Source organism: Oscarella lobularis, chromosome 11, assembly GCF_947507565.1.
Source record: "Oscarella lobularis chromosome 11, ooOscLobu1.1, whole genome shotgun sequence".
NCBI lineage: Eukaryota > Metazoa > Porifera > Homoscleromorpha > Homosclerophorida > Oscarellidae > Oscarella > Oscarella lobularis.
In genome coordinates this window covers 2,538,807-2,566,479 of record NC_089185.1, presented here as the reverse complement: position 1 = coordinate 2,566,479, position 27,673 = coordinate 2,538,807, and the positions used below count along the sequence as shown (strand labels likewise).

The window sequence follows — 27,673 nt, the reverse complement described above, 5'->3', positions numbered from 1 at the left end:
AAATGAGAGCGTTTCGCGCACACCAGAGATTGATTAGGTTGTAGATCACGTGGATAGAGTATGAATATTGATAGAGTATCTGACTTCCGCAGGAAAACAATTATTCACCGGCACCGGTGAACCCGGTCTTGCGATTGCGAAACCGTAAAACTGCGCTTGCTCGCCGTAAATCGGCTCACACGTACGCTCAGCGCGGAGTCGATCGTCCGGTTGTCTCCGGCCGCCGATCTATTGCAAACTTCTAACGATGGCTTTGCTTCAAGAAGACAAGATCGAGCTCGACGACGCCTACAGATCGTACGACGAAGCGCTGGACGCCTCAGGCGGCGGCACTTCGACCGAACAGTCCAAAACGCGAAAGAAGTCGAAAAAGGACAAAGAAGGGGAGAAAGAGCGAAGAGTCTCCTTTCTTCAACTGGTAGACATTCACTCGCGGTGTAGACTCCGATTCCATTGCGTGATGATAGTATGAATCAGCCTCTGGCTGAATCATCAATCACTCATCAGAGACTGATTTATCGATGACTCAGCCTCTGGCTGATTCATTGATGACTCAGCCTCTGAATCTCGCCGAGTCATAAATTAACAAATGAATTCAATCTATAGCACTTTTGTTTTTATGTCTCTAGTTTCGCTACGCGGACGGCGTCGACGTTCTCCTCATCGCCGTCGGCATTGTAGCGGCCGTGGCAACCGGAATAGCACTCCCCGGCGTCTCGCTCGTATTCGGCGATCTCTTGGACGGCTTCATCTGCTTCACGAGCGTCGACAACGCGACGATCGCCGTCGACGCGACGACGAACGCGTCGTCGTCGTCGTCGTGTCTAGCAAATCGAGTGAACACGTCGTGCGACGGCCTGCTTCTCGATCCGACCCTATTCGAAGATCGACTCGCGACGGTCGCACTGCGCTTCGCCATAATCGGCTTCGGCGCGTTCGTCGCCGCGTACGCGTACGTCGCGACGCTGCTCGTCGCCGCCGAGCGTCAGACGCGTCGCATGCGCGAGGCCCTATTTCGATCGATCATGCGACAGGAGATGGCCTGGTTTCAGACGAACGACGCCGGACAGCTCGCCACACGATTGACAGAGTAACTCGTTGTATATCCGCCACGAGACGGTATTTATACTTTTCTCCTTTTAGTGATCTCGATAAGGTCAGTCAGGGCATTGGGGACAAGATAGGTATCTTTTTCATGTGGACGACTGTGTTCGTCGGCGGACTCGTCGTCGGTTTTATATCCGAATGGCGTCTGTCGCTCTTCATCTTGGGACTGAGTCCCATACTCGCCGTCGTGGGATTAGTCGAATCGAAAGTACGTAGTTGGCTTCATATATTATTATATACGTGATATGTGTAAGTACGATGCTCTCTCAGCTCGTCGCCTCGTTCACGAGCAAAGCGCAGGAAGCGTACGCGACGGCGGGAAGCGTAGCGGAAGAGGTCATATCGTGCATACGAACTGTCGTCGCGTTTGGCGGAGAAGACAAGGAGGTAGAAAGGTAAGCATCAACGAAATTGGACAGTGAAGAATCGATATCATACTCTGAATTTAATTAATTGAATGTTTCGGGGGTTTTGCACAATCATCGTCTTCTTTTCTTTTCTAGATATCAAGCCGAAATTGAAAAGGCTCGTCGTTTGGGAAACAAGAAAGCCCTCAGTCACGGACTTTCCATGTGTGTGATGAACGTCGTGCTCCTTGGATCCGTTGGATTTGCGTTTTGGTGCGTCACTGGGAGAGGGAGGAAAGGAGATATATATATGGGTTCTTGTTTTTGTAGGTTCGCTGGATTCCTCGTCTACGAGGAATTGAGCACGGGAGGCGACGTCTTTACGGTGAGCGAAGAGTCAATATATACTTCGAAGCGACTTTTTTTAATTAATGAATCTAGACAATATTTTCCGTGCTGTTTGGGGCGTTCGCTCTCGGCTACACCGGCCCCAGCTGGGAAGCCATAAGCACGGCTCGCGGTGCCGCCGTTCGTCTGTTCGAAATCGAAGACAGGGTGAGTGTGCTTCAATGAAGTGAGTATTAAAAAAGCTGATGTCCTTTATTCTGTTTAGCAATCGTCTATTGATCCCCTTTCCGACGAAGGCGAGAAGCCGAGCGAAGAGACGCTGAAGGGAAATATCGAATTCCGAAACGTCGATTTTTCGTATCCCGCTCGACCGGACGTCAAAGTAAAGCGCTTAATTGAGCGGCGACCACGAAATCGCGAACCGATTGTCTTGTTTAGGTTCTTCACGATATTAGTTTGAGCGTCGACGGTGGACGCACCATGGCTCTCGTGGGTCCAAGTGGCTCTGGAAAGAGTACACTTGTTCAACTCGTTCAGAGATTCTTTGATCTGTCGAGCGGCAAGGTAAGCGTGCGACTTCTCGCGAGATGGTCCAATGCGTATAAGCGATCGTAGATATTTCTTGACGGTTACGACATTAGCCGGTTGAACGTTCGCTGGCTGAGACAGCACATAGGCGTGGTGAGTCAGGAGCCCGTTCTGTTTGCGACGACGATCGCCGAGAACATACGCTACGGTCGCGACGACGTCACCGACGCGGAAATTCGCGCGGCAGCCGCCGAGGCGAATGCGCACGATTTCATCTCGACATTACCTGAAGTAGGTCATCATAAAAAAACAAACAAACAGATGTTTACTCTCTATAGGGATACGATACGTTGGTGGGAGAGAGTGGAGCCCAGTTATCCGGCGGTCAGAAACAACGCGTCGCCATCGCTCGAGCCCTCGTCCGAAATCCCAAAGTACTTCTCCTCGACGAAGCGACGTCGGCGTTGGACACTCAGAGCGAGAAATCGGTACAGGACGCTCTCGATAAGGTACAGTTCCCTTGGGCTCTTTTGTTGATAGGTACCCCCTGTGGTCTTTTGTTTTTTCTAAGGCTCGAAAGGGTCGAACGACGGTCGTGATTGCTCATCGGCTGTCGACTGTGAGAAACGCCGACTGCATCACGGCTATCGTTTCGGGACGAATTGTCGAGCAAGGAAGTCACGACGAGTTGATGAAACGAGGCGATATCTATCACGATCTAGTTATGAATCAGGTACCATACGTACAAGGGAGTCGGTTGATCAGCTATTTATTATTACTATTGATTATCAGTGCGTTGACGACGGATCGGAAAAGGCTGAAACTCAAAAGGGCACGCGCCAGCATTGAAATATTTAAATTATATAAATGAATCGAATGTTTCTAGACGCAGGTGCGGCGGCGGCACGATTGGCGCGTCAATTGTCTTCGGATCGTCGTTCGTCAGCTCGTCGTCAAATTTCGAAAACGGTACGTACGAGAGTTTCAGCGAGTCAGTCAGAGAAAAATAGTTTTTACTTTCGCCACAGGAGAGCAGGAAAAGCGACGGAAAAGAAAGCGCAAAAGACGAGATCGAAGATACCGAAGACGTCGGAGACGCTCCGCCGCCGTCGCTCATTCGCATCGCCAAACTGAGCGCACCCGAATGGTTTTCCCTTCTAATGGGTACCATCGGCGCGGCGGGAGCCGGCGTCGCCGCGCCGGCGTTTTCGCTCGTATTCGCTCGAATTTTGAGAGTGAGCAAATATCGCGAAGCGTACGTACGTTCGACATTCGCGATTGCGTCTAGATTTTCAGTCAAGATTGCGAAGAGATGCGAGACGAAGTCGCCATCTGGGCGCCCGTCTTCGCCTACCTCGCCCTCGGCACGGGCCTATTCGAATTTCTCAAGGCCTACTTCTACGGCTACGCCGGCGAAGCGTTGACGACTCGTCTACGCGCTCTCATGTTTCGCGCGACTCTTCGACAAGAGATCGGCTTTTTCGACGACAAGCACCACTCGACGGGCGTTCTCTCGACTCGACTCGCTCGCGACGCGGCCGAAGTCAAAGCCGTAAGTCTTTGTCGGAAAAATTTAAAATATGACGTCAGAATATTTTTTAGGGTTTTGGGACTCGCATTGGGACGATCGTCTTCATGATATCCGCTCTCCTCTCCGGTCTCGTCATCGCCTTCGTACACAATTGGGAAATGACGTTCGTCACGCTCGCCGTCATACCGTTTCTCATCATGGCCGGTCTCCTCCAGACGAAAGCCCTCGCCGGTCACGCGTCAGCGAACTCAACTCAGATGGAGCACGCCGGTCAACTGGTCGTCGAGAGCATCGACAACATTCAAACCGTCGCTCAACTGACGCGAGAGGAGGTCTTCGTTCGAAAGTATCACGACCGTCTCGAGCTGCCCTATCGATCGGCGTTGCGCCGGGCGCACGTTCAAGGTCTCGCCTACGGTTTCTCGCAGGGCGTTCAGTATTTCGCCTACGCGGCGGCGTTTCGCTTCGGCGCGTGGCAAGTTGCTCGGGGGCATTACGACTGCGAAGCCGTCTTCATGTAATGAAGGGAAAGTATTTCCTAATGTTTAATCTCTATGTGTTGACGTGCAGAGTGTTTGGTGCGATTATTTTCGGGGCTTTTTCCATCGGAGAGGCGATGTCTCTGGCGCCGGACTACTCCAAGTCGCGCGTGGCGACGAAGCGAGTTTTTCGAACGATCGACGCCGTCCCGTCGATCGACAGTTTTTCATCTGAAGGAGAGAAGCGTGTATGTGCAATTAGTGCACTAGGCGTAATAGAAACGAGAATATATATTTTTCTTACTTAGGACGACTTCAGTGGCCGTATTCGATTTGAAAACGTCAATTTTCGCTATCCCTCTCGACCCGACGCACCGGTGTTGGAGGACTTGACGTTGATGGTGAAACCCGGCGAAACGATCGCACTTGTCGGCGCGAGCGGATCCGGTAAAAGCACGAGCATTCAACTTCTCGAGAGATTCTACGATCCGAAAGAAGGAGCCGTGGTATAATCTAGAAAAAGTATTTTTTAATGTATGATATGAATACACATATGGTCTTAGTTTGCTGATGATAAAGACATTCGCGAGTGGAATCTGAAGCTGTTTCGTCGCCAATTGGGTCTCGTCAGTCAGGAGCCCGTTCTCTTCGATCGAAGCATTCGCGACAACATCGCGTACGGCGACAATTTCCGCGACGTCTCCGAGGAGGAGATCGAAGCGGCGGCGAACGACGCGAACATTCATCAATTCATTCGAAGCTTGCCGAATGCGAGTCGCCTCTTATTACTACAATAGAAATAATTTTTGATTGATTTTACTCAGGGATACAATACGGTGGCGGGCGACAAGGGAACGCAATTGTCCGGCGGTCAGAAGCAGAGAATAGCCATCGCGCGAGCTCTCGTGAGAAATCCCAAGGTTCTTCTGCTCGACGAAGCGACATCGGCTCTCGACACGGAGAGCGAAAAGGTATCAAGAATATTGGATATATTAATTTCGACGATCGTTGTGTCTTTTCTCTTCAGATCGTTCAAGAGGCTCTGGATCGTGCGCGAGAAGGCCGTACGAGCATAGTGATCGCTCATCGCCTGTCGACTATTCAAGGAGCCAATCGAATTTTTGTGATTGAAAATGGTCGCGTCGTCGAAGAGGGCGTGCACGGCGATCTGATGCAGAAGAAGGGCGTCTATTACAAGCTCAACGAGGCGCAGATTCACAACGTCGCTTAGGAAAAAGAAAAGTGTTATTGCTGGCCGGAATGTTGCTCTATAGGAAGCGCAAACGTGTAACTTTGACGTTGTATCGTTGTAGTACTGCAGTAAGGAAGACTGAGTTAAGCAGCCAGTCAGAACTCCGAGTCTATTGTTTTTTGCTGTAATCCAAATCAAAAGGTTCATTGCCATACTGAAGCACTCTGCCGCGATGGGGTATTTCATATATGGTGCACGTGACCTATCTAACCCCTCCATACATTGTACACTTCACGAGCGATTTCCGAAGCCTCTGCTTGCTCCTGCCTATTCCCAGTTGCACGAGCGACGTCGCTGTTGTCCCAACGATCGCAAAAGGCGGAGGCAAGTACGCGGAACGAAGCGCGAGCTTCAAGAACCCCCAAACAGCGCGTTCTATAGACTAAAAACCCGTCGCGGCACGCTCGATCTCGTCAAAAGCACACATCGACGTCGAGCGACGCGAAAAAGTAGACCGACGAACGACGCCACCAGCTCAAAGGTCCGATATTCGTGGATCGTTTTGTGCGAGGCGTCGTTTTGCCCGTAAATCCCTCGACGCACCTTTCAAGGCTTGGGGGCTTATGATATTTCCACTCGAGAGCATCTCACCCCTCAATCTGATCCAGACCCAGCCCAATCCAAGTGAACGATCGTCTAGATCAATTAATTAAAACGAAATCATTTATTTGATTATTTATTTTAGCTCTGTCTGCCATTTCTTCTCTGTGTGACGGAGCTGTTCTTTGCCTTCATCTGGAAATCAATTCGCTTGGCGAGACGATAGGCGTCACCACAGATCTTTGGGTCAATAGTTTCGTCAAAGTATGCCATCTAGAGGAGGTATTTAGATTAGTGCTACCTTAGTTGGGCAGGTTGCTGTTCAATAGACCATCGATAAACTAGTCATATTCCTTCTACGTGTTGACGTCAGGTTTCTTTCATTTAGGCATCACAGATTGTTGACAGAAATGACGTCAGCAATATCATGGAAATTCTCTCAGATGAAGGTGCTGCATCACGTCGTGTAAGGTTATGCCTATCTCTAGTAAGTTTGCCAGACATCCTACTTCTATAAAAATTAATTGTAAATAATTAATTAATTATTTTTAAATTTAATTATAAACGTTCTTATTTTTAGGTCTCGCTATCATCATGGAACCAATGCAGAGTCCTGCTGCAGATAGACGTAAGGCTGATTTCTAAATTCCTCTTTCTTCTTTAGTTCAGCGACTCCGCGTGGACATACCGACGAGGCAGATGAAGAGCTTTCCGATGTCGCCATTCACCTCCGGGCCCCGAGGTGACTAAATAAAACCGGCCCAACTCGAGCCAGAGAGGTTAAACGCGGCGCAAACGCAGGGGATTCAATCCCCTACTCCCGTGGCATGAGTGATAAACTGCCACCCCACTTGGGCAAGACGCGGTGGGTTACAGTAGCGGTCCACCTGTGCCTTGGTATATAAAGGCACCCCCGGGACAGAGGGTCGCTGTCCTCCCGATTGGGGGCTTGGGTGAAAGCCCCCCTCACCTGAAGACGCCGAGAGGATGTTCGTTTTTGTCCGCGCGCTACTTCCGGTTTATTTCCGGGTTTATTAAATAAAATAATATCTCCTATCACTGTTGTTTCTCGCGGACAGTTTTTGTTTATGGGGTCTTGTCCAGGACCCCCGGGGAGAGCAGTTTCTCGTGGGGGTCGTGCTCAGGACCCTCTACAAACCGCGCACGCGAATTCTACTTGCAAAGGCACATACTACAAAAAAAAGCAAGCAGTCAATTTTAGTCGCTGGTTGACGCTTCGGTTTGATTTCGTCGATCCAATGATCCCTTTCTTTCAGAGGCCCCTGATTCACGCTCCTTGCAATCCGTGGGTCTTCGGCGTCGGTAAAGGCTTCTCATCCGTTTCCGACGACGGGTTATAGCGCGTTGTTCCACCTCCCAGGCAATCGTATCTCTTCTGCTGGGCGACGATTGAACGATGACTGACTGAAGCGATGATAGATTCTATGTACATGTACTGAAGGCCTTTCCATGCGCAGGCGGGCGCACAATGCAGACGTGACGGTGAAAGAGCCTGAAAGAGCCAACCAACTTCATCTGCCTTGTACGTAAAACGCGCGAGAGAGATTTTTTGATATATTGTCGAAGGATCGAGGGCCAATTTTCGAACGCGATCCTTTCGGGGCCTCGATTCCCAGTTGAGCTTCACTCGGCCGCCAAGCCTTTCGCCTTGCATTTAGCTACGATTCGCGCTCTTCACGTTATGCGAACACGGATTCTAGAAGAGATGGAGCGATCGACCGTTTTCGTCGCCTACTGAAAACGCAGTTCTCACCTGCATAGTCTAGTCTCCCTCGCGTCGAATCGAAGCCAACTTGAAGCGTCCCATTGCCTCGGCAAAGCGGCAAATACCTTGCAAAAACACGTGATCAGGATTTTTCTTTTCTTTTGGCAGCGTCTCTACCAGATCGCGATCCTTGGTGCGTGCAGCTTGACACATTCTATGACAAGCTCGATAGTTTTTGCTGTCGGTTGGCTTTTCTACATTTTCGTAGATGGATAAGGGGATTTAGATACGATTTTCGAGGTCTTGCGGAATCTTCCTCCGAAGAGGAGCTTGTTGGGCGCTTTCTGCAACGCTGATTCACTCGCTGATCCGCAGCTTGCTGGCCCTTCGCCGACCAGAAAGGAAGATAATCCGGGAAAACGACCGTGGTATGTAAAAGATGCACAGGTAAAGAAACAGCAATTTGACAAAGCAAAAAACGTCAGCACACAAATCAGAAGCAACACACGCGCAACCTAGAATAACAAAATAAAAAAAAACAAGAGAAATCAATTGACAAGTCTACATAATAAACAAACAAGTCGGTGGTCAGTGATGATCCTGACACAGAACGCCAGTTGACCAACAATCCACCAGATGGCGCAACTGAACACCATCAGGCAATTTTGACAAGCCTGACAGCTGCGAGTGATACATGTCTTCAAGTGCATCTTTGAGCCTATTCCAGAGAGAATTAACTAAAAGCGTTAGAGAACGATTTTGATTGGCCTAACGGATATTCTTCCAGCCCTGTAACGTCGTCCTTATGCTTCAATTCCAGCCACGCCAACGTCATCAACTCTTCTAAGAAACGGCCGATTTTCACCTTCTTGAGAAACACCTTGAATTTCGACTTCAAGTCGTCGCCCATGTCCTCCTTGAATCTCTGAGGAAAATCCTCAAAAGGATCCTAAAACGTAAATCGATTTTAAATAAAACAGCAGAAAGGCGAATAAGTTGCAAACAAACCTGACGTCGTCGAACAAGTCTTCGTCCCCTTTCCACAGTCAAAAGCCGCCAGAGTGACAAGATGTGTTTCAAACGGCAACACTGTTGCGCTTTGGGACTTATAAGTCCTCGATCCTTCGGCATTTTCAAAGAGTCGTGCAAGTATTCGTGTATCATTTTCTCGCGTTCTCCGCCAATCGATCCGGCGAAGCCTATGAGAATGTCAAGCACGGAGAGAATACTGAAAACGTCTGTCAAGTCGTGGAGCTCGTCCAATATCTGACTCGACACGGCATTGTCAAGATCGTCCTAAAGAAACCAAGAAAATGACGTCAAGTTCTGAGAGATTTGATAGGATACAAACTTGTGGTATCTTTCTTTCAATTTGAGTAAAATGTGCAGTGCTATACGAATCCTTGCTGAAAGTAAACTCGTGCACCTAAGCAACAATTATTAATTTGAATACGTTAGTGAAAATATTTACCTTGAAAACAATTTGTGGCTTTCCCAAAAGAAATCGGTCGATCAATTGACGTTCGAGTGCCTTGTAGTCGTACGTGATTTCCGTTCCTCTTCCGACTTCCAGCGAGTAGTGACAGTGAGCAAGAACGAGCGGAATCAAGTCTTTCTCGACGTCATAGGAAATCAAATGAGCTCTGGTCACTTCAGCCATAGGAATCTTTGCACTTGATCTATTTGCACCAGTCAGATTAAACATAAGAGTAAACACAGTTAATTAACGTACCGTTCTACGTTAGCCAGACGCCTAAACTCAGCAAGAAACTCGTTGTGAATGCAATTGATCAAGTAATCCACGAGAGACATAGCACACGTGCCTTTCCCTTGCTTCGTGGGCAGAAGAAACGCAATGGAAGTCATCTCGGTGACGCTCTCAAGTCTATCTTCAGGACGTAGAGGTTTCAATCGCCCATGGCTGAATATTTCGGCGCCGAGGTGTCGCCACACGCGCGTAAACAATCTGATGAGGGACGCAAAGTCCTCTCTTTCCCGTGCTATTATAACGCTTATGAATAACCAAAAGACATCAACTGAGCGCGACACATAAACGTACCGTCGGTTATTGTTTGAAGAAATTCTTTAACCGTTACAGTTTCCGCTTCGTGTATTGCCAAGCGACGATGAAACTTATCCAGAAGCATGCGCTGAAGTCGAAGCACTTCGGGCAAGTAGCGCAAAACCTTCAGCCTTCGTTCCTAGGCAGAAAGCACGCTTTGAAGAAAAGAAACACTGTGACAAATAGTCTACTTGCCTCCTCGAGGAAGCGCATTAAAATTCTTGGCTGTTCGTCTGCTTGTTTGCCAACAAAGCGTTGCGATATAGACAAGGACAGATGCTGAAGGGTGACTTTCGCCCGATAGCGCCAGAGAGACGGTCGCGATCGTGCGTCTGGCGGCGACTCGAGCTCGTACAGCCAACGCATCAACGGATTGTTACCTTCGATGGGCAAATAGATAGTGACGAATTCGCGAGAAAGGCAACTAAATGAAGACATTACCAACTCGCTCGTCTTTTACAACGGCGTCCATCCATTGCCTCATTTTGACGCCCATAGTCTAGACACAGATGAACACGGTGTAAAATTTTAATTATTCTAAGACGTTCGCTTTGAAGTGGATGTACCTGCAGCACCGGGTCTAGGCACTTCTGACTAAATGTGTTTTCCCACGCAGATCGTTCGCTTTGAGTTAAAAAGAGTCCACTTCCCAACGCAATTTCTACAGACAAGATAGCTTTGCAGTATTCCCGAGAACGCTGACGTCAGTACTCTCTATACTACGTACCTTTGATGGATTGTGGTCTGTCGAGACTAAAGAGAATCTGATGAAGGACAGCGCAAGCGTCCTCAACAGTCTGGCCTATTGCTCTGGAGACATTCTGAACGTCTTTTTCAAAGTGATCCCAAAAGAAGGACGGCAAATCAAGATCAGCCGGAACGTTTGATTTGATCATCTTCCGAATTCCTTCAATAGTTTCCTAAACAATGTAAAAGTGTCCCCTGGACTAATCGCTTATATTTATACGAATTTCGTACCGGTTTCTCGGCGCACGACGCCCACATCAACGCAACATCCAGCAGCATTCGAACAAGTGCGCAGCAAGCGGAAGACAGTTTTCGCTCAGGCGAAGAGTCGTCTGGGCGCTTAGAAGGCGACTCGAGCAAATAGCCCTTCTCTGTGATATCGCGACTGCAACACAAAGATCCTGATCGTCCTGCAGATACATTATAACTTTCTCACGTTCTCGCTCCAACGACGTTTTTCGGTGCAAGAACCGACCCTTCGCCTCCAATTTGTGCTCCACAAGAACATTGACTTTTCTCCATTGGACGACCACACTACATAGACGTGTTTTCGCATGCACAAACATTGGCTAGGCATTCTTACGTTGTCAATAAAGTACGGATGCCCATTTGGACACGCTGTCAAATGAAAAAAAATAAATAACCGAAAACGGTCAAAAATTACTCAGACAGAAATATGTACGCACTATGCCACTTGGTTCCCTCGCCCCCTTTTGCAACGCCTTTAACAGCCAAGAAGTTGTCCTCCGGCATAGTAGGCAAATAGGAGTTCTATTCACAAATCATAAAGAACCTCTATAAACCTCATGCACGTCTTTCTCATTCTTACGACAAATTGGTGAGGTTCTTTGAGAAGGCGACGAAGGAAAGCCATGAGCTCGTTGCCAGTATCGACGGAAGACTCGAGAGCGATTCTTGCGTGAACGGCCACCGTTGCTATTGCTCTCGTCTGAAGAGACTGATCCGGCTTGACGACCAGAGCGGCGGGCGCCCGATCTCCGCCCAACACATTTTCAATCAGCTGTGTGGCGATCGGTCGAGCCCAATGGGGAAGTGTCCCAGAGACATCGAAGTGCTCCTTCAGAGAAACTCGAAACTGTAGAATACAAACGCAAAAGAAGTCAGGAAACGGGTGTTTTGAAGAGAGAAAGTTCTTACTCTTTCATGGGAAGGCGAGTCCCAATCCGTCGACGTTCGCCTCATTGTCACTTCACGATACAACGCCAGTAGAAGAAACGTCGTTTTGCTGGTAGCTTTGACGTCGAGAGAAAGAGCCTATACAGAAAAACGAGGTATCGTCTCTCAAAAAGTTACGCGGTATAAATGCTTAGAAACCTGAATAGCATCAGTAAGACCAGTCGCCGGGCCAGTCAACGCAGCTCGAGCGACCGCTTCGCGCACATCTTGATACGAAGGTCCAATAACAACGCAGTAGTCTGGAATGACGTCTTGGTGCTGCAATAAAATTAGAAACTGAAATAAAGCAACAAAATCCTTTTTCATTTACCTCTGCTTGCTGAGGAATGAGATTCTCCAACCACTCCAAACCGTAGACCTGACGAAGCTTCGCAAGAACGTCTATTCCCTCTCGTTTGACGAGTTGCTTCAGTAAGAAAAAATGAAGATTAGAGTCGGTCCAAGTCTCGCACAACTCTTTCGTTTGCGCGAATAATTCTGCGAGTTGCGAGTGAATAGTAGATCTGGCAGCGGAAGGCTCGTTCAGCACGCGACCGATGCATTCGGCGGCGACACAAAGGACGAAGCGCGCCGCCGCCACCGCTTGAAGGTAGTGCAGGCGATTTTCGTCGCGAAAATTATTCAAGCAGAACCGTATCTGCCACGCGACTGCCTTCATAAAGCGATCTCGGTCGCGATTGGCCACACGAGAAATTGAATCCTAGAGAACGAAAGGTTCTCAAGTGAACCAAAGACACTTTTACTGGTTGAACTCACTTCGAAGCATTGAACAAACACGACGGCCAGTTCTTCCTCATTTTGCTCCGCTATTTTGTTGTCAGGTTCTTCACTGTACATTCGAACGGCTAGCTTTGCACTTGACAAGTACTCTTCAATGTAGTTTATCGTCTCTTTACTGTAAGCAAAAAGACATTAGTAAATTGATTCCATGCATATGGAGACTCGCCTACCTGTATCGAAGTAGAAGCTGAAGAATAAAGGAACGAACAACCGGCGACCTATCTACTGCGTCCGTGCGGAAGGGAGAGAAAGCTCTCGTCATCATCGCTTTTTCGCCCCCGGTGACAAGCCTCATGAGAAGACGGATGAGGCCAGGTTGAGGAGAACTGCGCGTCTCGTCGAAACTGTACACGGAGACCAAGTCCATAAAAAAGGACGTGCAGCCAGCGCGTAGCAAAGAAAAGGCAGTATTTCTGTGAACACTATACAGAGAAATGAGGCATGATTAACAGGTCAAGCGGTACGTGAAAAACTCACAAAATTTCAGACGGTTTTTCAATGTCAAAGCCATCCGGAACTTTCTTGTCGCAGCTAGAGCATGAACGTTGGTTTTCGGTTTCAAATCGATTTTTGATGCAACGGCGGCAAAAGACGTGGCTGCAAGACAGCTGAATGGGATCCGCCCAGTTGCTGCCACACAGTGAACAGATCGTCTCGCTAGAGCTGCAGAGATAAAAAGCTCAATTAGAGGAAGTGAAGGAACTGTAAGCGAACCGATAAAATTCCTTTGAGCAGTGCTGACTGGTTTCGTTTAAAATATCTAGTACGACTTGCAAGGTTGATTCAGAGGCAAAATCAGGATCTTTATCTTTGAACGTCTAAAGCAGACATATAAAGATGACAGAGATGGCGATCGTGACGCAAAAGCTTACCGTCCACAACTTTCGTCCGGCTTCCCCAACAGATGACCTCGCACCTTTCTCTGTTGCCGCACTCGTGTGATAAAAGAAAAGGCGAATGACAGACACTTTGATCCACACGTTTCTAGATATATAAAAAAACTATGACAGCTGTACGAGGAAAAGGTTCTATTGTACACTGACTTTATCTCTGAGCACATTTCCGCTCGGTGTCGGAGCGAGGTTGAGTCGAAAGGCAACGCCAACCACGTTTCTATGCACGGTCTAGCTTCTTGAACTTTTTCCAACCATTCGCGCCTCGTGTTAGAATAAACGAGATCCTCGATTTTTGGACACAATTCCTGAAGATATTCGCGGAAGGCGAAGGCATCTAAATTCTGCAAAAAAGCAACAGCGCTAGAAGACGAACAGTGCAAAGACGCACTAACCATTTCCTTGCTCGTTTCAAGCCCCTTTTGATGGCAGACCTGCCTAATCACGTGAGGATCAAGTCGAATCAATTCAGCAAAACATTTCAAGCGACTCTGAACGTGGTCGTAAGCCACGTGAATCGCCGGAATCGTTAACTCAGCGGACGAACGGGCGACGTGTTCCAAGGTCAAAGAATCAACGTCGCGAGCCGAAGTCAGTTCTCGAAGCGAACCAACCACAGCTTCACTTACCATCTGTAACGAAAACCTCAAAAAAGAAAAGAAATTAGACTCTTTCTCAAACAAACCAGAAAATCTTCGTCATTGATCGGATTGTAAACCATGTGAACGAAATCAAACAGGTATCTTTCAGCCAGCTCCCGTCGCTTTTTCGGATTTGAAGCCGTTGTCTTCTTGATTAAAACTCCCAACGGTGAATCCTTAAACAGGCGCTGCAAAGTCCTATCCAATCGTTCGCGGCCTTTAATCAAGGAAAAGTTTAGAGGTGCTGAACATTACAACGAAGTCAATTAATTACCTTCCAAACGCTTGGCTTCCGTCATCATGCCATCAACAGTTTCCTTAGCCAGCTTCGAGAAAGGAAACTTGGCTCGAAAAGAGTGACCCTGGTAACCTGATCCGTGAACTAAAATTCTCTGACGGGGCTGCTGTTCGGTCGGAGAGATAAAGTCCTCATAACACAGATGAAGCAGCTGTCGGCTAGCGAAAATTTTCATCCACAAGTCTGATATCCACTTCGCTGTGCTGTCCGTTAGCAAACTCAAATTAGCATCACAGTCTATGGAAGCTATAATCTCCGAAAAAATTGGCGTGACAATGTTGACGATCTTAAGCCAAAGCGAGTGACGAAACGTGCCGCCCGCTTGTATGCCGCTGGGATTGAGAGCTTCGTTCTTTACCCAGCCTGTAGCGTTTTCTTCTCCCATGCGTTCTTCCCTCTCGCGTAGAAGATCGACGATTCGACGTCGAATTTCGCGGTAGAAAGGACGGTGACCGGTTACGCACGTCTCGTCTTCCGGAATAAGAACCAAGAGTGAATTCAGACGTCGATTGGCGAACTCGAACGACGCCGAAGCTTCGTCGTCGTCCAAACGACTCGTCGCACCGTGTAGGCAAGATCGGAGAAGAGTGGCTCCGCTGAGAACGGCGTCGCCACGACGCTCAGAAGAGGATGGCACTTCAATTTCGTCTTCTTTCTCTTCGATACTGTCTTCCTCTTCTTCTCCTGCTATTTGCGTTTTTGCGTAATTTTCCTCTTCGCCTTCTTCGTCCTCTTTTCCTTCGCCTTTCATTTGCGTTCCTGTGTATTCGTCATCTTCATCCTCTTTCTTTCCCTCTACCTCTTTCACAGTGTCTTTTCTGCTTTCGTTCTCTGCGTTGTCTTCGTCTTCTCCTTCTGACTCAGCCTCTGTTATCTTTTCCGATTCAGCCATAGCTTGCATTGTCTGCCAGTCTGCTTCTGTCTCATCTGATCCCTTGACATCTTCTGTTTCTGCGTCATTTGCCTCAGCCAACATTTCAGTCGCTTCGGCGTCGCTCAAATGACCGCTTTCTTCCTCATAGCTACCATCACGTTCTCTTTCAACGACAGGAGTCTCTTCGCCATCGTCCAGCAACTCGCTTATCTTTCGTCCTACCAGCGATGTTATAGAAGGCTCCTTAGCCTGATTAGCCGGTCTCAGATCGTCGATGTGAGTCTCGGTCCAAGCGCCTCCTTGAAATCCTACGAAACACCCGCCGGCAATGCGAGGCAAATGTATCACGAACACAACGTGTTTCCCCAACGGGGCCCCCTCCGCCTCTGACACGCGAGTTTCGGCGTCCTGTCGCTCCTCTTGCACCACATAGCGAGCGCACGCCACCAAATCACCGTTCACGTCGCCAGATTCGCAAAGAATAATCAGCAGCGCCTCGTTTTCGGGTCGAAGCGCGTAAAAATCGCGAATCCTCGCGGCGAACTGGTGCTCCGTGTCAAACTGCTGCAAAGACACGCAGTCAGCCGAAAAACCGATTCTCTTTCCCACTTCAGCCGCGTCATCGCTCGAGAGAAGTCGCGAATGAGTCGTAACTTGAATGAGAAGTCCGTTCTCGCTACGACAAGAGTCCAAGGCGTTCTCGACGAAATCGGCGAGACTCGAGTGATTCTGACTCGTAAAATAGACGTCCCACAACTCGGACGCTTGCTCGCGAATAGCCGACGTCGACAGACGAGCGACTGCGTCCGGCGTTGCGCACTGGAGCATCGCGTCGTAGGCGGCACGTAGCATCCGAGTCTCGTCGATTCCCTGCGACGACAGTCGATGGGACACTCGAAGAACGACCGTCGCAACGGCGTCGGGATGATAGCCGACAAAAGCGTCTTCGACTCGGAATGAAATTCGCTTTCGGCTGTCCAATACTCGCAAAGACGAATTGACGTCAGCAAACTGTTTGACCCATTCGGTAATTCTCTCCACACGTCTCTGTTCTTGACGCGTGAGAATCGACGACATGGCGAGGAAATGTTTTTCCATGCGATTAATCAAGGGAATCGGGTAATCGTTATAGACGACCTCTCGATCCGCTATCAGAATTAGACGAAATTTGTCGTGGACCTGGCATTTGACGCGATGACTGCCCAAGCCGAGATCGACGAACTTTTGCCCGCCGTGATGCACGTAGTACTGATTCAGAGCGTCGTAGAGACTCTCGTACAGCTTCTCGAGATTCAGTAGTACGACGGTGCGTCCCGTTGCCATGCAGACTTTGATGCGATTGATATTTCGGCAGATTTGAGTATATTCCTGATCTTTCGAAAAGCTGCTTCCGAAAATAATGACCGGTTGATCGTTGACCAGAAACTCTTGCCTGACAATGTTGAGAGCGGCGTAGTTTTCAGTCAGCAATAAAAGGTATCGACTTTCATCGTCTTCGTCGGAATGATCCGCCGTGCCCAAGTTGGCGCGAATCAAACCAGCGGGACTTGAATTTAAAACGAGTGACGAAGACAACGTCGAACCTTTCTTGACGACAGTTTCGAAAATTTCAGCGACTTCTTCGACCTCGTCGAGGCACTGGTTAACATCGTCCTCGTCCAGGTTCTTCTCGTCGGCGTCGTCCTGGAACAGGTTCCCGTCGTCGTCGTCGTCGTCGTCGTCGTCGTCGTCGCCGTCGCCGTCGCCGTCGCCGTCGTCGTCGTCGTCGTCGTCGTCGTCAAAACGAAGTTCAGCGATGTCTGAGTTCTCGGAAACGGTTTCGCTGCTATCGGCGGCGTTCTCGCTCTTCGTTTCGTTGTCGGTTTTGAGACTGATGAAGCGCTGAAAAATTCCGACGCAATCGACCGTTTCTAAGCCTCCGAAATTGCGTTTAATTGCATGTTCAAACTGGTTCCACGTAGGAGGTTCGCCAGTCCTTTTGCAGAACGAAAAAACCATTTTGACCAAACTAAAGAAATAAACATTAGAGCAAGAGCAGATATAGGCAAAATCCACTTGCCTATAAAAATCTCTCAATCCAAAAAACTCCTTTTCGTCCTTCTTCGGACTATTATAAATCTCCAAGTAAGCTTTAGCCATGCCAGCGACGTGTGGCTTTAGATGAGCTTGCGCTCGCTCGTCAGTGCTGCATATCCCTTCGGCGCTCACAACGAGCTCGTCGCCCGTTGGCACTTCTCTCTGCACTAAGATGCCGCGATTCATTTTGGCGGGATCAAGTGCCCAATTGGAGATGCCAACAAAAGCAACACGGTTAGAACCGTCTAAAAGAAAACGCAGTGAATGTAAAGTAACTTTCGTGCACACTAATCTAGGAGCAAGCTATAAAGCATACAAGTCAGACAATACTTTATAAAGAGACTGTGTGCATGGGCCCTTCTTCCCTCTTGCTCCTCCCCCTCCTCTTAGTGTATCACACTTACCTTCTTTCTCAACGTCATCATCTGCGCCGGCCGTTCCATCATCCAATAACGGATGTAAAGCTTTCAAGGGAAGCCGCGGCGAATCCTCGGCTAGGCCAACTTCGTCCAGCACAACGCAAGCAACAAACTTGTCCAGATCATTCTCCTGCTGCATCTTCTGACACTGGTTGAACGTACTGATAATTCCGTCCGCAGTAGAGAGAGGACTGCATTGGTACGACACCATATGCACCTGCTTGAGTCGTTTGAACAACTTCCGGTTCGAAAGATCGCCGCGCATCGCGTTCTTGACGACGTCCTTAGCGAGCGATTTCGAGCTACCCGGTTTGCCGACGAGAAACAGAGGAATGCGCAAATCGATGCACACGACCATCATGAAGACGTTTTCTTTGAGAGCGTGATTTCGACCAATCTTCGGAGGAAGATCGAGCTCGTCCAGAAATGCTGTTTGACAGTGCTCAATTTCCTCGCTAATCTGGATCTGACCCTCGAGGAGACGACAGGGCGAACGAAAGTAACCGCTGATTGAGCGGAGAAAATGGCGACGGTTCTCGAGTCGAGCGTAGTAGCTTACACCGAGAGACAGCACCAGGGCACGAGTCAACGAGTCGAGAGGCTGGCTGTCGTCACTATCCACGAGTCGCTTCTTATATTGCTCTTTAATGCACTCGTCGAGAACGTCTCGGAGATCGTAAAACCAGACCATTATTCGCATGGCGCGCTCGACGTCTCTCAGACTGACGAAACTGCACTCGTCGCTTCGCTGTCGCATGAACGTTTGACACGCAGCGAGAATGTTCGTGACTACGTCGATAAATCCAGGCACATTGGGCAGAGATTTATCTACCTGGACGTGTCGAGAGACGATCTGTCGGATATAGAGCCTTTCACCGGTCGAATCTAACTGACCGAAATCCCACACCAAAGCCTTCATACTGTCTGGCAAAGGATGCACTCGGTACACTAGCTGCCTCAGGGGAATATCACCCAAACGATCCTCGGTGTCACCGGTTCGAACGTGGTATCCCAGTCCCGCGGACTCCAGCTTCTCTATCATGACGTCGGTGTGCTTCCTGTAAGGATTACAGGCTGCTATAACGTGAAGATCCTTTCCGAGTCCGACTATTGGACGACCGTTCACTCTTCCATCGCACATGATTTCCTTGATAAGACCGACGGCGTCTGTCGTGTTCGCCTCGTCGAAAAACAGAACCGTTTTCATGCTCTCTCGACTATTTCTCTGCGCCAGTTTCTGGGCCGTTTCAACTTTGTCAATAACGTCTTGTCTCGTCACGCCGCCGTGGACTTTCATCAGCAGCATGTTCTTGCAGCCTTTCTCCTGCGCCTGAAGAGCGCACATGTAGCGTATGAGACGCGTCTTTCCGCAACCCGTTTCGCCCATGACGACGACGGGGATTCCGCATCGAAATCGCATGTGAATAGCCATTATTTTAGTAAGGTTGTCCACTGTAAGTTCGTAGCTTGAATCCGGATCGAATTCCTTTTTCAGTCCCATGACCTTGCAAAGAGCCTCGATTTTTTTATTCTTGGACCAGTTTTCGTAGTTTTCTTGAAGTCGGAAGCGTTGGGTGTGCAAAGCGGTGCTCAGATCGCGCGTCATTATTTGACTTTGAAGAACTCGTCCTCCCCTCGAATCCATCAGTTGGCCATTTCGCGTTATTTGCAGACCGATAAAAGTTATTGACTGGCGATCTTCGTTGAAGAAGAGATAGGGATGCGGTGTGTGCTCCCAGCTTCGGACCCGATACTGAGCGAGATTTCCTGGATCTTCGACTCTGCTCAGATCAACGTCTAGTGATGGCGTCGAAAAATCACGAGACATTTCGATTAAAAGTTTTAGGACAAAAACTTTGAAGCCCGGCAAATCCTGGCCACAGAGTTGCGGATCGCAAAAGACGTTGAGCTCGGCGTCTCGCATTTGACTGCCGAGAAACGTGACGAAATGACGAACCACCGCCCACGAGGGATCTCGAACGCCGCAGTTGCTCAAGATCGTTTGCAGACGCTTTGCGATCTGACTTTCATCTTCACCAGTCAAATCTTCGCGAGAGAACGCAAACCAAGTCAGGTTTTCTCCGGCGTTCAAGCGATAAAGATACTGAAACGCTCTCTGGAAATGCTCCGATCCCAACTGGCCAAACTCGACTTCGCGTCCGGATTTTCGTCCTCGATTGAGCTCGGCAAGAACCTCTGCGGGAGAATGCTGAGAAACGATGGGTAGAAGTTGCTCGAATTTTTTCGATCTCGCATCTTTGGACGATTCGGGGTCTGCAGTCCACGTGCATTCCAAGACGTACATGTCCGTGAATCGTCTGCGCCAAACGTGGCCAGCCGAGTCGGTCACCTGTCCCAAAACGAGCAGATTGAAAAGGAAATGATCGAGGCCGAACTTCACAGACGGGGATATGTCGAGATGAATTAGTCGAGAGAGATTCTGCTTGGGACTAGGAAACGACTGCTTCAACGACTCCAAAACGACGTCGACGTTCACCGATATCTCGTGAAGAGGAAGCGTTATTCTCAAGTTATCGCCGCCTCTGTTATTCGGTATAGACGCGAGATTCTCCGCCATACGGTCAATGAAAAGTGACTTTCCCACTCCAGCCCGAGTTGAGTACACGACGCGCACGCAAGACTGCTCAGGATCCAGCTTCTGCGCAGCTGGAGTCCACATCGTGTTTAGAGCAGTGTGAAGACGCTGCCCTGGACCTCGTTGGAACTGTTTCTTCAAGTAGTCCTCTATTTCTGCGGCGGTTGGTGTAGGCAACCGGTGCCTCCGATGCTGATCTAGTGCTGAGACCATGTACGACTTGTCCTCGTTTTCTGCTGAGCATATGATAACGAGACGATACTTATCGCCGCGTTCTTCAGCGAGTCCTTGGCCGAGGTGATTCAGATCGTCGACCGCTTCTCGGCTCACCTCGTAACTCAACTGATCAGCGCCGGCGAGACAGAATAAACGTCCTTGACTCGGATCTTTGATGGCTCGTCTCCAAAATAGACACACGTCCTCGACGGTCGTCGTCGAGGAGGAGCACAAAAGGACTTCTTCGGCCGAAGGCAAGGGAGCCTCGGCATCCGTTTCCGACATGTAGAAGCGTAGAATAGAAGCGAGAAGTTCTGCTCTGGGAACGACGACCAAATTAGGATAACCGAGTTTTAAGTGACTCGAAGGAAAGACTCGAAGCGGCGGACGAGACGCCTTCTGCGAGAGCTGTTCTAGAAACTTGCCGAGACGCGAGAACGAAAGGTAGTTCTTGTTCTCGATATCGAACATCGTATCCTTGACAGAGTCCGAGTGCTCAGAGGGAGACGAAGTAACTGGCTCGCGGTTTTGAAAGAAAGAGTCGAGGGCGGAAGTTTCCGCACCAACGTCCCAGCCATCGTCGTCATCAAATGCGCCGGAAAAGTCGCCGTCAAAATCACTCTCAAAAACCGGTGCGCTCTTTTGTTCACTAAACTGCTGCAGTGATGACAACTGGTATGAGTCCTCCGTCGCCTCTTCCTCTTCCTCTTTCTCTTTCCGTAGACAAGAAGCGACTTCGTCGGCGGTGACGTTCGACTTGATGCCGTCCAAGAGCGCATAGGCATGCGCTGGCAAAGATTCCGACGATCGGCTCTCGTCGCGAGCAACGCTGCCCAGTTCTTTGCTCAAGATCAAGAGTTGAGATGTGGAGAAATAGTTGAGATAATAGTACTGCGATCGCATGCCAGCCATCTTCTGCTTCCAGTTTTTCAAATCTCGTTCCATGCCGCTAGCGACACCTCGCATTCGCTCTAACAATTCGTCAATTCTCTTCGCAGGACTATCGCCGTCGGTGTCGTCCGCGTGATCGAGAGGCGATACGCAGTCAAAAGAACGGCTCCACGTCAAGTATCCCACGTGTCCCGATCGGCAGAGGGCAAGCAGATTCGTCGCCAAGCGCATCGCGCTCTCCAGCGTATCGACGAAGACGTTCACTTCGCTCCTTCGTTCGCTGTTGGGTCCCGAAATGAGAATCAGCTTGCTCTGAAGATCCTGCAAGTCGCTTAGACTGCGACGCTTCGGCTCCGTTTTGCCGCCGACTTCAGAACCGATATTCAGATAGATGCAGTCTGAAATTTCGTGAGGACTATCAGTCTCGGATTGACATTCGACCGTGTATTTCCCGCGAGAATTTATCTCTTCGACTTGAGAGAAGGACGTGATTTCAACAGATCCTAGTGACTTTTTCATCGCTTCAAACTCTCGAAGACAGTCTTGAGAGGAGCTCCATTTCGCTGGTATTTTGCTGTCGCGCTCCAACTTTCTGAATACAGTTATGCACGCTTCCTGTAGATCCGACAGCGAAGCGTCCTCGTCGATTTCGAACAAAAAAGCGGAAAAGCCGACACAGGCTGCTCTAAGATGTGCCACCTTCATAGCTTCGTAATCTCCTTCAGCGCTTGATCTCGTTCCAGCCAGCTCAACGAAAGTTTCAAGTTCTCTCCATTCTAAGCAAAAGTGAGCCATGCAGATGAGGGTACGATTACAGGGGTCTTACCTCTTATTTCTTCTCGAATCCATTTAATAAGCAAATAGCAATCAGAAAATTGATTTAAGCATTGAATCTCAGAAGGTTTCCTCTCAGATAAGAACCTGCTAGCGGAGACGACGTCCGAACTGATGGCAGTCAGCGGTTGCTCGTGAAAATCAGACGAACTCTGTTAACAAGACAAAGACATGTGGTTACTATAATTACTAGATACAACTGGCAGACAACGTGAAACCTGAGAGAGAATCCTTTCAATAGAGGGAAACGATTCAAGTATTCCCAAAGCTAGGCGGACGCGGTCTACAGCACGTGCAGCATCAGAAACTTTGTTGAGAGCAGCGAATTGTGTTATCTGAGTGACCCTTTCTGAAACGACATCTTCATCTCCTAATGCCCTCCTTTGCATTAAATTGAGTTCTTTCTTCAGATGCTCCTTGTTCTCAATTATGCTACCAAACAGGGTTGACACGTCTTCAAGAGTTATAGACCCATCAACTACAGATTGACACCAATCATCCCAGACGTCGAAGGCAGGCTGTACGACTTCCATTATAACTTCTTCAAGTTTCAACGCTGTTGCCGCATCGCCACTCCTTTTTCTCGTCTCTCGAAGACGATCTCCGTAGTCCTTAAATATCTTCTGAAAAATCACACATTCTTTCACATCATCCAATGGCTCGATGAAGCGATTCATGTCGTCTGGCAGGTTGAAGTAGACAACCTTAACGGAACCGCCTTTAGTAACGGCAAGTTCAGATATGGACAAGCGTGAAACGTCGGCCCCGTACCGCAACTTGTGACCCTCCGACACAACTAAGAAAAACACTGGCGGTTAAAGGAATACCCGAGCATAACGTCTAAGCGTTTGACAATAGCTCTAGGGTAAAAGCATGTCCGCGGTGAAAACTTTTAACGTATAAAATATAAATAATTACAAAGGACTAAAATGACCTACCGCTTCCCAGATTCTGGCAGGTTCCGACAAAATGCTTGACGAGCGCTTCCTTATTTTGAAAAGCTTTAAATTCTTCTCTCCGACTTTTGAGCGCTACTTTCGCTTTGGCTTCAAGGCAGCCATCGGCTTTGAGGTCCATCTTACTGCACAGTTTCAAAAGTTTTTTCTCGTTGGTCGACATGAAGTGCAACTGCTCCACAGTAACCGCGCCCGAAACAATTCGCTGGACGTATTCACCGAGCACTGTTTTAGCTCGAGTCAGTTGGCGTACGAAATCATCGCCGGATTGAGTCAAAACTTTGTCTACGACGCAGAAAAAAACATTTATTCGTAAAAAGATACTCGTACAATAGAAGTACATACCCGAAACATCCAGAAACCGAACCCACACTGGCCAAGTGAGTAGGCTACTGAACACTTCCTCGTCACTAGCAGTTACCGGAGGACTTTTCTTTTCAAACATCGACTTAAGATGGCGGCGAGAAAGGATGCTTTTCTTTCCGGAAACAGTAGTCGCCCTAATGAGACTTTGGAACACCGCTTCTTCGTCGCCGCTTTGCTATCAAACCACTTTCAAGGGAACGTACGTTTCTTTATTCAATTAAGCTTACATTGAGAATCTTCATCATTGCTGTATCTAATACACTATCAAAGGAATCAGTGACAACTGAGTGGCTTTCCGATTCATCTAAATCATAGTAGGCTTGGACAACTTCCTCCTCGTTGTGCTACAAGAAAAACATCATGTAACAGCGTAATGTCCATCGTGTCTCATGCTACTTTTCTAAGCGTTTCTGTAAGTTTCTCCCTAAAATGCGCCTCCCACACTTCTTGCAAGTCCTGAGGCAAAGTTTCGCATTGGACCATAAAAGTCCAGACCTGAAAACATACTTTAATTTAATTAATAAGTAGGAAAAATATACAAACCTTGATTTGATTATGAATCATCTTTGCATCTGATCTCCTGTTACTTGCATAAGCCAACCGGATCCACTCGCAAAGGCTTTTTGCAGCTGTCTTTATTTGTTGCTCACAAAAAAGCTTCTTATTTTCAGGATCCAATTTCTCGTCAGGTTTCATTGACAGCAGCTGCCTTATTACTTTTACGTACACAAAAACCAAATCAACTGAAGCGCGCAGAAGACCCTTGTGCTCCAGCTCGCCAAATTTCGTTCGCAACGTTAACAGAAGATCAACACTAGCCGCAGTTCCGCGCTTAGCCAGATCATAAAAGAGATGAGGCTCACAGTCACTGCAGTAAAAATAGACACGTAGAAAATAGAATGGGGCCAGCTTACACGTCAGTTTCTGATGAAACGCGTTCCGTCAGTCGAAGCAAGCTTTCTTTCAAAAACGCCGGCTAAAGTTAAGTTAAGCATCAAACCGAGTCGGCTACTAGCAACATAGTAACTTACTGGCAGGTGGAAGCGGGAAAGACGGTTTTGAAGCGCTCTTATCGTTTCACTTGGCGGAATTAGACCGATCCAATCTTTTAGATCGTCACTGTGATGTGCATAGATAATAACTCGTCCCAGCAAAGAGTCCAATTGCAGAAGAGGTTCTACTAAGATTTTGGCGTTCTTAAGAAGCCTGCAAGGAGAAGTCACGATAAAGATATAACGATTAAACCAACGTTCATACCCCGATTTTGACTGATTCCTGTAGTTATCAATTTCTCTATCCAAGCCGCACAGCATCCACCACTTAGAGATTTTGTGATCACAATGTCGAGGCTGTTCAAAAGGAGATACAGAATCCGACAGAAAATGCAGTAGCGGCATTGCTAGAAGCCAATTAGCCTGCGGAAAACGCTGCGATCTGAGTGCAAGGCGACACATCGCGTCCACGCCTTCACGTGCACGCCTGAAAAAAAAAACAATTATACACTTCTATGTAGAATTCATACGTACTCTATCATATCAGAGAAGTTGGCCAAAACAACATCATAGAAAGAGCACGGTTTCTTCGTCACATCAGGTGTAAGGTAGAGGCATCTGACCAAGTTCTCGGCATCCTTTACATTCAGTTCGTTGTCGTTCACTTTGACACCAAACTCTTTCACTAGCATAGACAAGGTAACAGCAGACAACACTCTATCTTCAGCAGCTTCAGGATCTTGCAAAGAGACAGTCTGAAGATCCTCTATTTTATTCTTTAGAATCAGGACAACAATCTGCAAAGACAATACCAATGTAGAATCTACAAGCTGAGGCTAATTTCTCAGAGGTACCTTATTCACTTTAAAGTTATTGGGCGAGAACGGATAGATAGACTTGTCCTCCATAACACGAATATTTTCCAGAGATCGCACGATAGAGCAGAATGACAAAAAAGCGTCTTGAGCACTCATAAAAATCGTCTCAGAATCTCTCTTACAATGAAAACCTTTCCACATTGGAATCATTGAGAATATAGCTGCTTCTCTACCATCAGCCTCTGGCGTTGACGAAGGAGCACGCCGACCAAACAGTTTTGTGATTCCACTTTTTATTTTCTTCAAAAACCCTTCATCATTCAGCTGTGAATGAATTGCATCATCGTATTTATTAATAACCCCTACAAAAAAACCTTAACAGTGCGCCACTACACCCCGCCAGCCCCACACCTTCAACAGAAGAAGGAACTTCAAAGACGCGATTGACTATTCCTCCACGACGTCCCTTCGACACGTACTCATATTCTTCAACTCCGTTGTCCAACTTCACAACAACGTACTTGTAAGGAATCGAACTTCCTTTCAACGAGAGAGGTATTGTATAAATTCCGCACAATATCCAATAAGTTTCCTGCTTATGAGTTCTACACGGGCACATACTCACGCAATTACAATAGGAGGACAAATGAACTTACACTTGTTTCACTGGTTTCATCTCTACAGCGTTTTGTTTCCAAAATCCGAGTTCATGGACTCCAAATCTTATGTACACCCCATGAGTTTCTAAACCAAAGTCCCACCCAGATGATGGTAGCAAGGCGTGAAATTGAACTTTGATCCCGCCTTCTTCTCTCTGTTGGAGAACTGCCTCATTCGAACTTAATTAAAGAAAGAAGCAAGTCAAAACGAGTGCAGCTTTGGTGGTTTGATATCCTGCCTCGTATTCTTCTCAGACGACCGATTGTTCCCTTTCTCTTGAGCTAGCTGGCTGCTCTCATTTTTCACAGGCGGCTGACTGCCCTCTTTCTTTGACGTCTGATGATCCCCTTGCTTCTCAGGTGGCTGACTATTCTCCTTTTTCTCAGACGACTGATGACTATCATTGCTCTCTTGCATTACAGGCGGCTGGCTGCCCTTATTCTTTACAGGCGGCTGATGACCTCCAAGTTTCTCAGACGACTGACTGCCGTCTTTTTTCTCTGATGGCTGATGGTCGTTTTTCTCATCTTTCTCAGATGGCTGACTGTCCTTTCCTTTCTCAGAGGGCTGGTTGCTCCCTTCCCTCTCAGAAAATTTACTGTCTTGTTTTTTTGCAGAAGGCTGATCGCCCTCTGAGCTAGGCTGTCTTGGACTTCCTTCAGAACTAATAATAAAAAAATGATTTGAAGACATCAAATTGACCTAAGGCCCCCACTGACTTCTCCAATTTTGTGCCTTCTTCGGGCACAGCAGCTATAGCAGTCTTCTTGCTTTTGTCGTTGTCACTCGGAAACTGCTGGCTACGCTCTGGCGGCCTCACGAGTCCTTTCCGAGAATCAAACGATCGTTGCAGAACGGCGTCGTTTCCCTTGCCGACAGGAGGACTTCTCAGCTGTCTACACACGAGCACTCACTCACTCACTCACTGAAGGCAAAAACATTTTCTGCAAAATAAAGTACCCTGAATCTTGCTCCGGAGTTGAAACTCTTTCGTGACTATTCGCTTCAGATGCTGTTTCAATGCATCAAACGTCTTTTGCACGAGCATACGTTACAATACAATACCATTGGCCTCTGTGCAAGCCGCTCCTGCTACTGCTCCTTCCCCTTCTTCGCTACCCGACCCTTCGCTCTCCTCTGAATCGTTATCTGAGCCTATAGAGACATGACACCACGTGACCCAAAGACCAGGAAAAAAGACCACAACGCCCCCCTCCCATTCGCGTCCGGAGAACCCCTTATTTCTACGCTTGTCCTCTTGCTCCAAGAGAGTGCGTGCATACGATTTTCCTCTTCGGTAGGTTCGCTTGCTTTCGCTTTCGCTTTGGCTTTCTTTGACAATTCAGCTTTCGCTCTTTGTTTTGCCTTCTTCTTTCGTTTTCTCGTCTCCTTCCTTGATGAACCAGTCATGACTGTAGTAGCCTTTGTCTTTTCTAACGGAGAAGAAGCCAAGGAAGCTCAGAGAAAACAGGCTCAAAGCGCATGCGGCGTAGTCCCCG

At 48.2% G+C, this 27,673-nt stretch overlaps 2 protein-coding genes and 2 long non-coding RNA genes across 5 annotated transcripts; 2 read left to right on the top strand and 2 right to left on the bottom strand.

Annotated features, from left to right (window-relative positions):
* The first annotated feature begins 147 nt into the window (after positions 1 to 147).
* Positions 148 to 5,746, top strand: LOC136193462 (ATP-dependent translocase ABCB1-like). Its single transcript, XM_065982373.1, has 22 exons — positions 148 to 418; positions 630 to 1,090; positions 1,144 to 1,315; positions 1,378 to 1,502; positions 1,611 to 1,727; positions 1,785 to 1,839; positions 1,896 to 2,009; positions 2,068 to 2,184; positions 2,241 to 2,366; positions 2,418 to 2,621; positions 2,669 to 2,839; positions 2,902 to 3,063; positions 3,123 to 3,162; positions 3,217 to 3,299; positions 3,359 to 3,565; positions 3,619 to 3,882; positions 3,933 to 4,378; positions 4,432 to 4,588; positions 4,649 to 4,846; positions 4,904 to 5,110; positions 5,165 to 5,311; positions 5,368 to 5,746. The coding sequence occupies exons 1-22, from the start codon at positions 248 to 250 to the stop codon at positions 5,569 to 5,571; spliced, it is 3,948 nt and encodes a 1,315-aa protein (XP_065838445.1). The 5' UTR covers positions 148 to 247; the 3' UTR covers positions 5,572 to 5,746.
* A 66-nt stretch (positions 5,747 to 5,812) lies between these two features.
* On the top strand, positions 5,813 to 7,181 carry LOC136192589 (uncharacterized). Of its 2 annotated transcripts, none has more exons than XR_010671188.1 (4): positions 5,813 to 5,916; positions 5,974 to 6,216; positions 6,278 to 6,414; positions 6,521 to 7,181. It is a non-coding gene; the product is annotated as an uncharacterized lncRNA (long non-coding RNA). The 2 variants fall into 2 exon arrangements; XR_010671189.1 differs by having other exon boundaries at positions 6,278 to 6,619; positions 6,713 to 7,181.
* Positions 7,143 to 8,232, bottom strand: LOC136192590 (uncharacterized). Its single transcript, XR_010671190.1, has 3 exons — positions 8,036 to 8,232; positions 7,907 to 7,983; positions 7,143 to 7,849 (listed from the first exon to the last, which is right to left on the bottom strand). It is a non-coding gene; the product is annotated as an uncharacterized lncRNA (long non-coding RNA).
* Positions 8,233 to 8,300: 68 nt separating this feature from the next.
* LOC136192587 (E3 ubiquitin-protein ligase rnf213-alpha-like) lies at positions 8,301 to 27,641 on the bottom strand. Its single transcript, XM_065981233.1, has 49 exons — positions 27,458 to 27,641; positions 27,240 to 27,329; positions 27,135 to 27,186; positions 26,894 to 27,070; positions 26,413 to 26,838; positions 26,171 to 26,353; positions 25,926 to 26,119; positions 25,551 to 25,876; positions 25,231 to 25,493; positions 24,962 to 25,183; positions 24,736 to 24,910; positions 24,619 to 24,680; positions 24,248 to 24,572; positions 24,101 to 24,199; positions 23,932 to 24,048; positions 23,684 to 23,879; positions 23,321 to 23,623; positions 22,601 to 23,178; positions 22,375 to 22,534; positions 17,831 to 22,324; positions 17,410 to 17,671; positions 14,453 to 17,358; positions 14,223 to 14,395; positions 13,933 to 14,169; positions 13,688 to 13,881; positions 13,517 to 13,628; positions 13,359 to 13,462; positions 13,122 to 13,307; positions 12,815 to 13,066; positions 12,621 to 12,759; positions 12,175 to 12,564; positions 12,003 to 12,122; positions 11,826 to 11,942; positions 11,497 to 11,763; positions 11,354 to 11,438; positions 11,251 to 11,285; positions 11,104 to 11,201; positions 10,899 to 11,052; positions 10,648 to 10,840; positions 10,487 to 10,581; positions 10,362 to 10,419; positions 10,116 to 10,300; positions 9,918 to 10,059; positions 9,591 to 9,858; positions 9,330 to 9,537; positions 9,210 to 9,284; positions 8,867 to 9,154; positions 8,632 to 8,807; positions 8,301 to 8,576 (listed from the first exon to the last, which is right to left on the bottom strand). Exons 1-49 carry the CDS (start codon positions 27,582 to 27,584, stop codon positions 8,447 to 8,449), a joined length of 16,218 nt encoding a protein of 5,405 aa, XP_065837305.1. The 5' UTR covers positions 27,585 to 27,641; the 3' UTR covers positions 8,301 to 8,446.
* Positions 27,642 to 27,673: the final 32 nt, after the last annotated feature.

Bases quoted from the DNA above. Each gene is read 5' to 3' on its own strand.
- LOC136192587 (XM_065981233.1), bottom strand. From the start codon at position 27,584: ATGACTGGTTCATCAAGGAAGGAGACGAGAAAACGAAAGAAGAAGGCA. The intron at 25,184-25,230 runs GTACGTATGAAT...TTTTTTTTTCAG, and splicing joins AACTTCTCTGATATGATAGA to GCGTGCACGTGAAGGCGTGG. The intron at 17,359-17,409 runs GCAAGTGGATTT...TTATTTCTTTAG, and splicing joins GGATTGAGAGATTTTTATAG to TTTGGTCAAAATGGTTTTTT.
- LOC136193462 (XM_065982373.1), top strand. From the start codon at position 248: ATGGCTTTGCTTCAAGAAGACAAGATCGAGCTCGACGACGCCTACAGA. The intron at 1,091-1,143 runs GTAACTCGTTGT...TTCTCCTTTTAG, and splicing joins CTCGCCACACGATTGACAGA to TGATCTCGATAAGGTCAGTC. The intron at 3,883-3,932 runs GTAAGTCTTTGT...AATATTTTTTAG, and splicing joins ACGCGGCCGAAGTCAAAGCC to GGTTTTGGGACTCGCATTGG.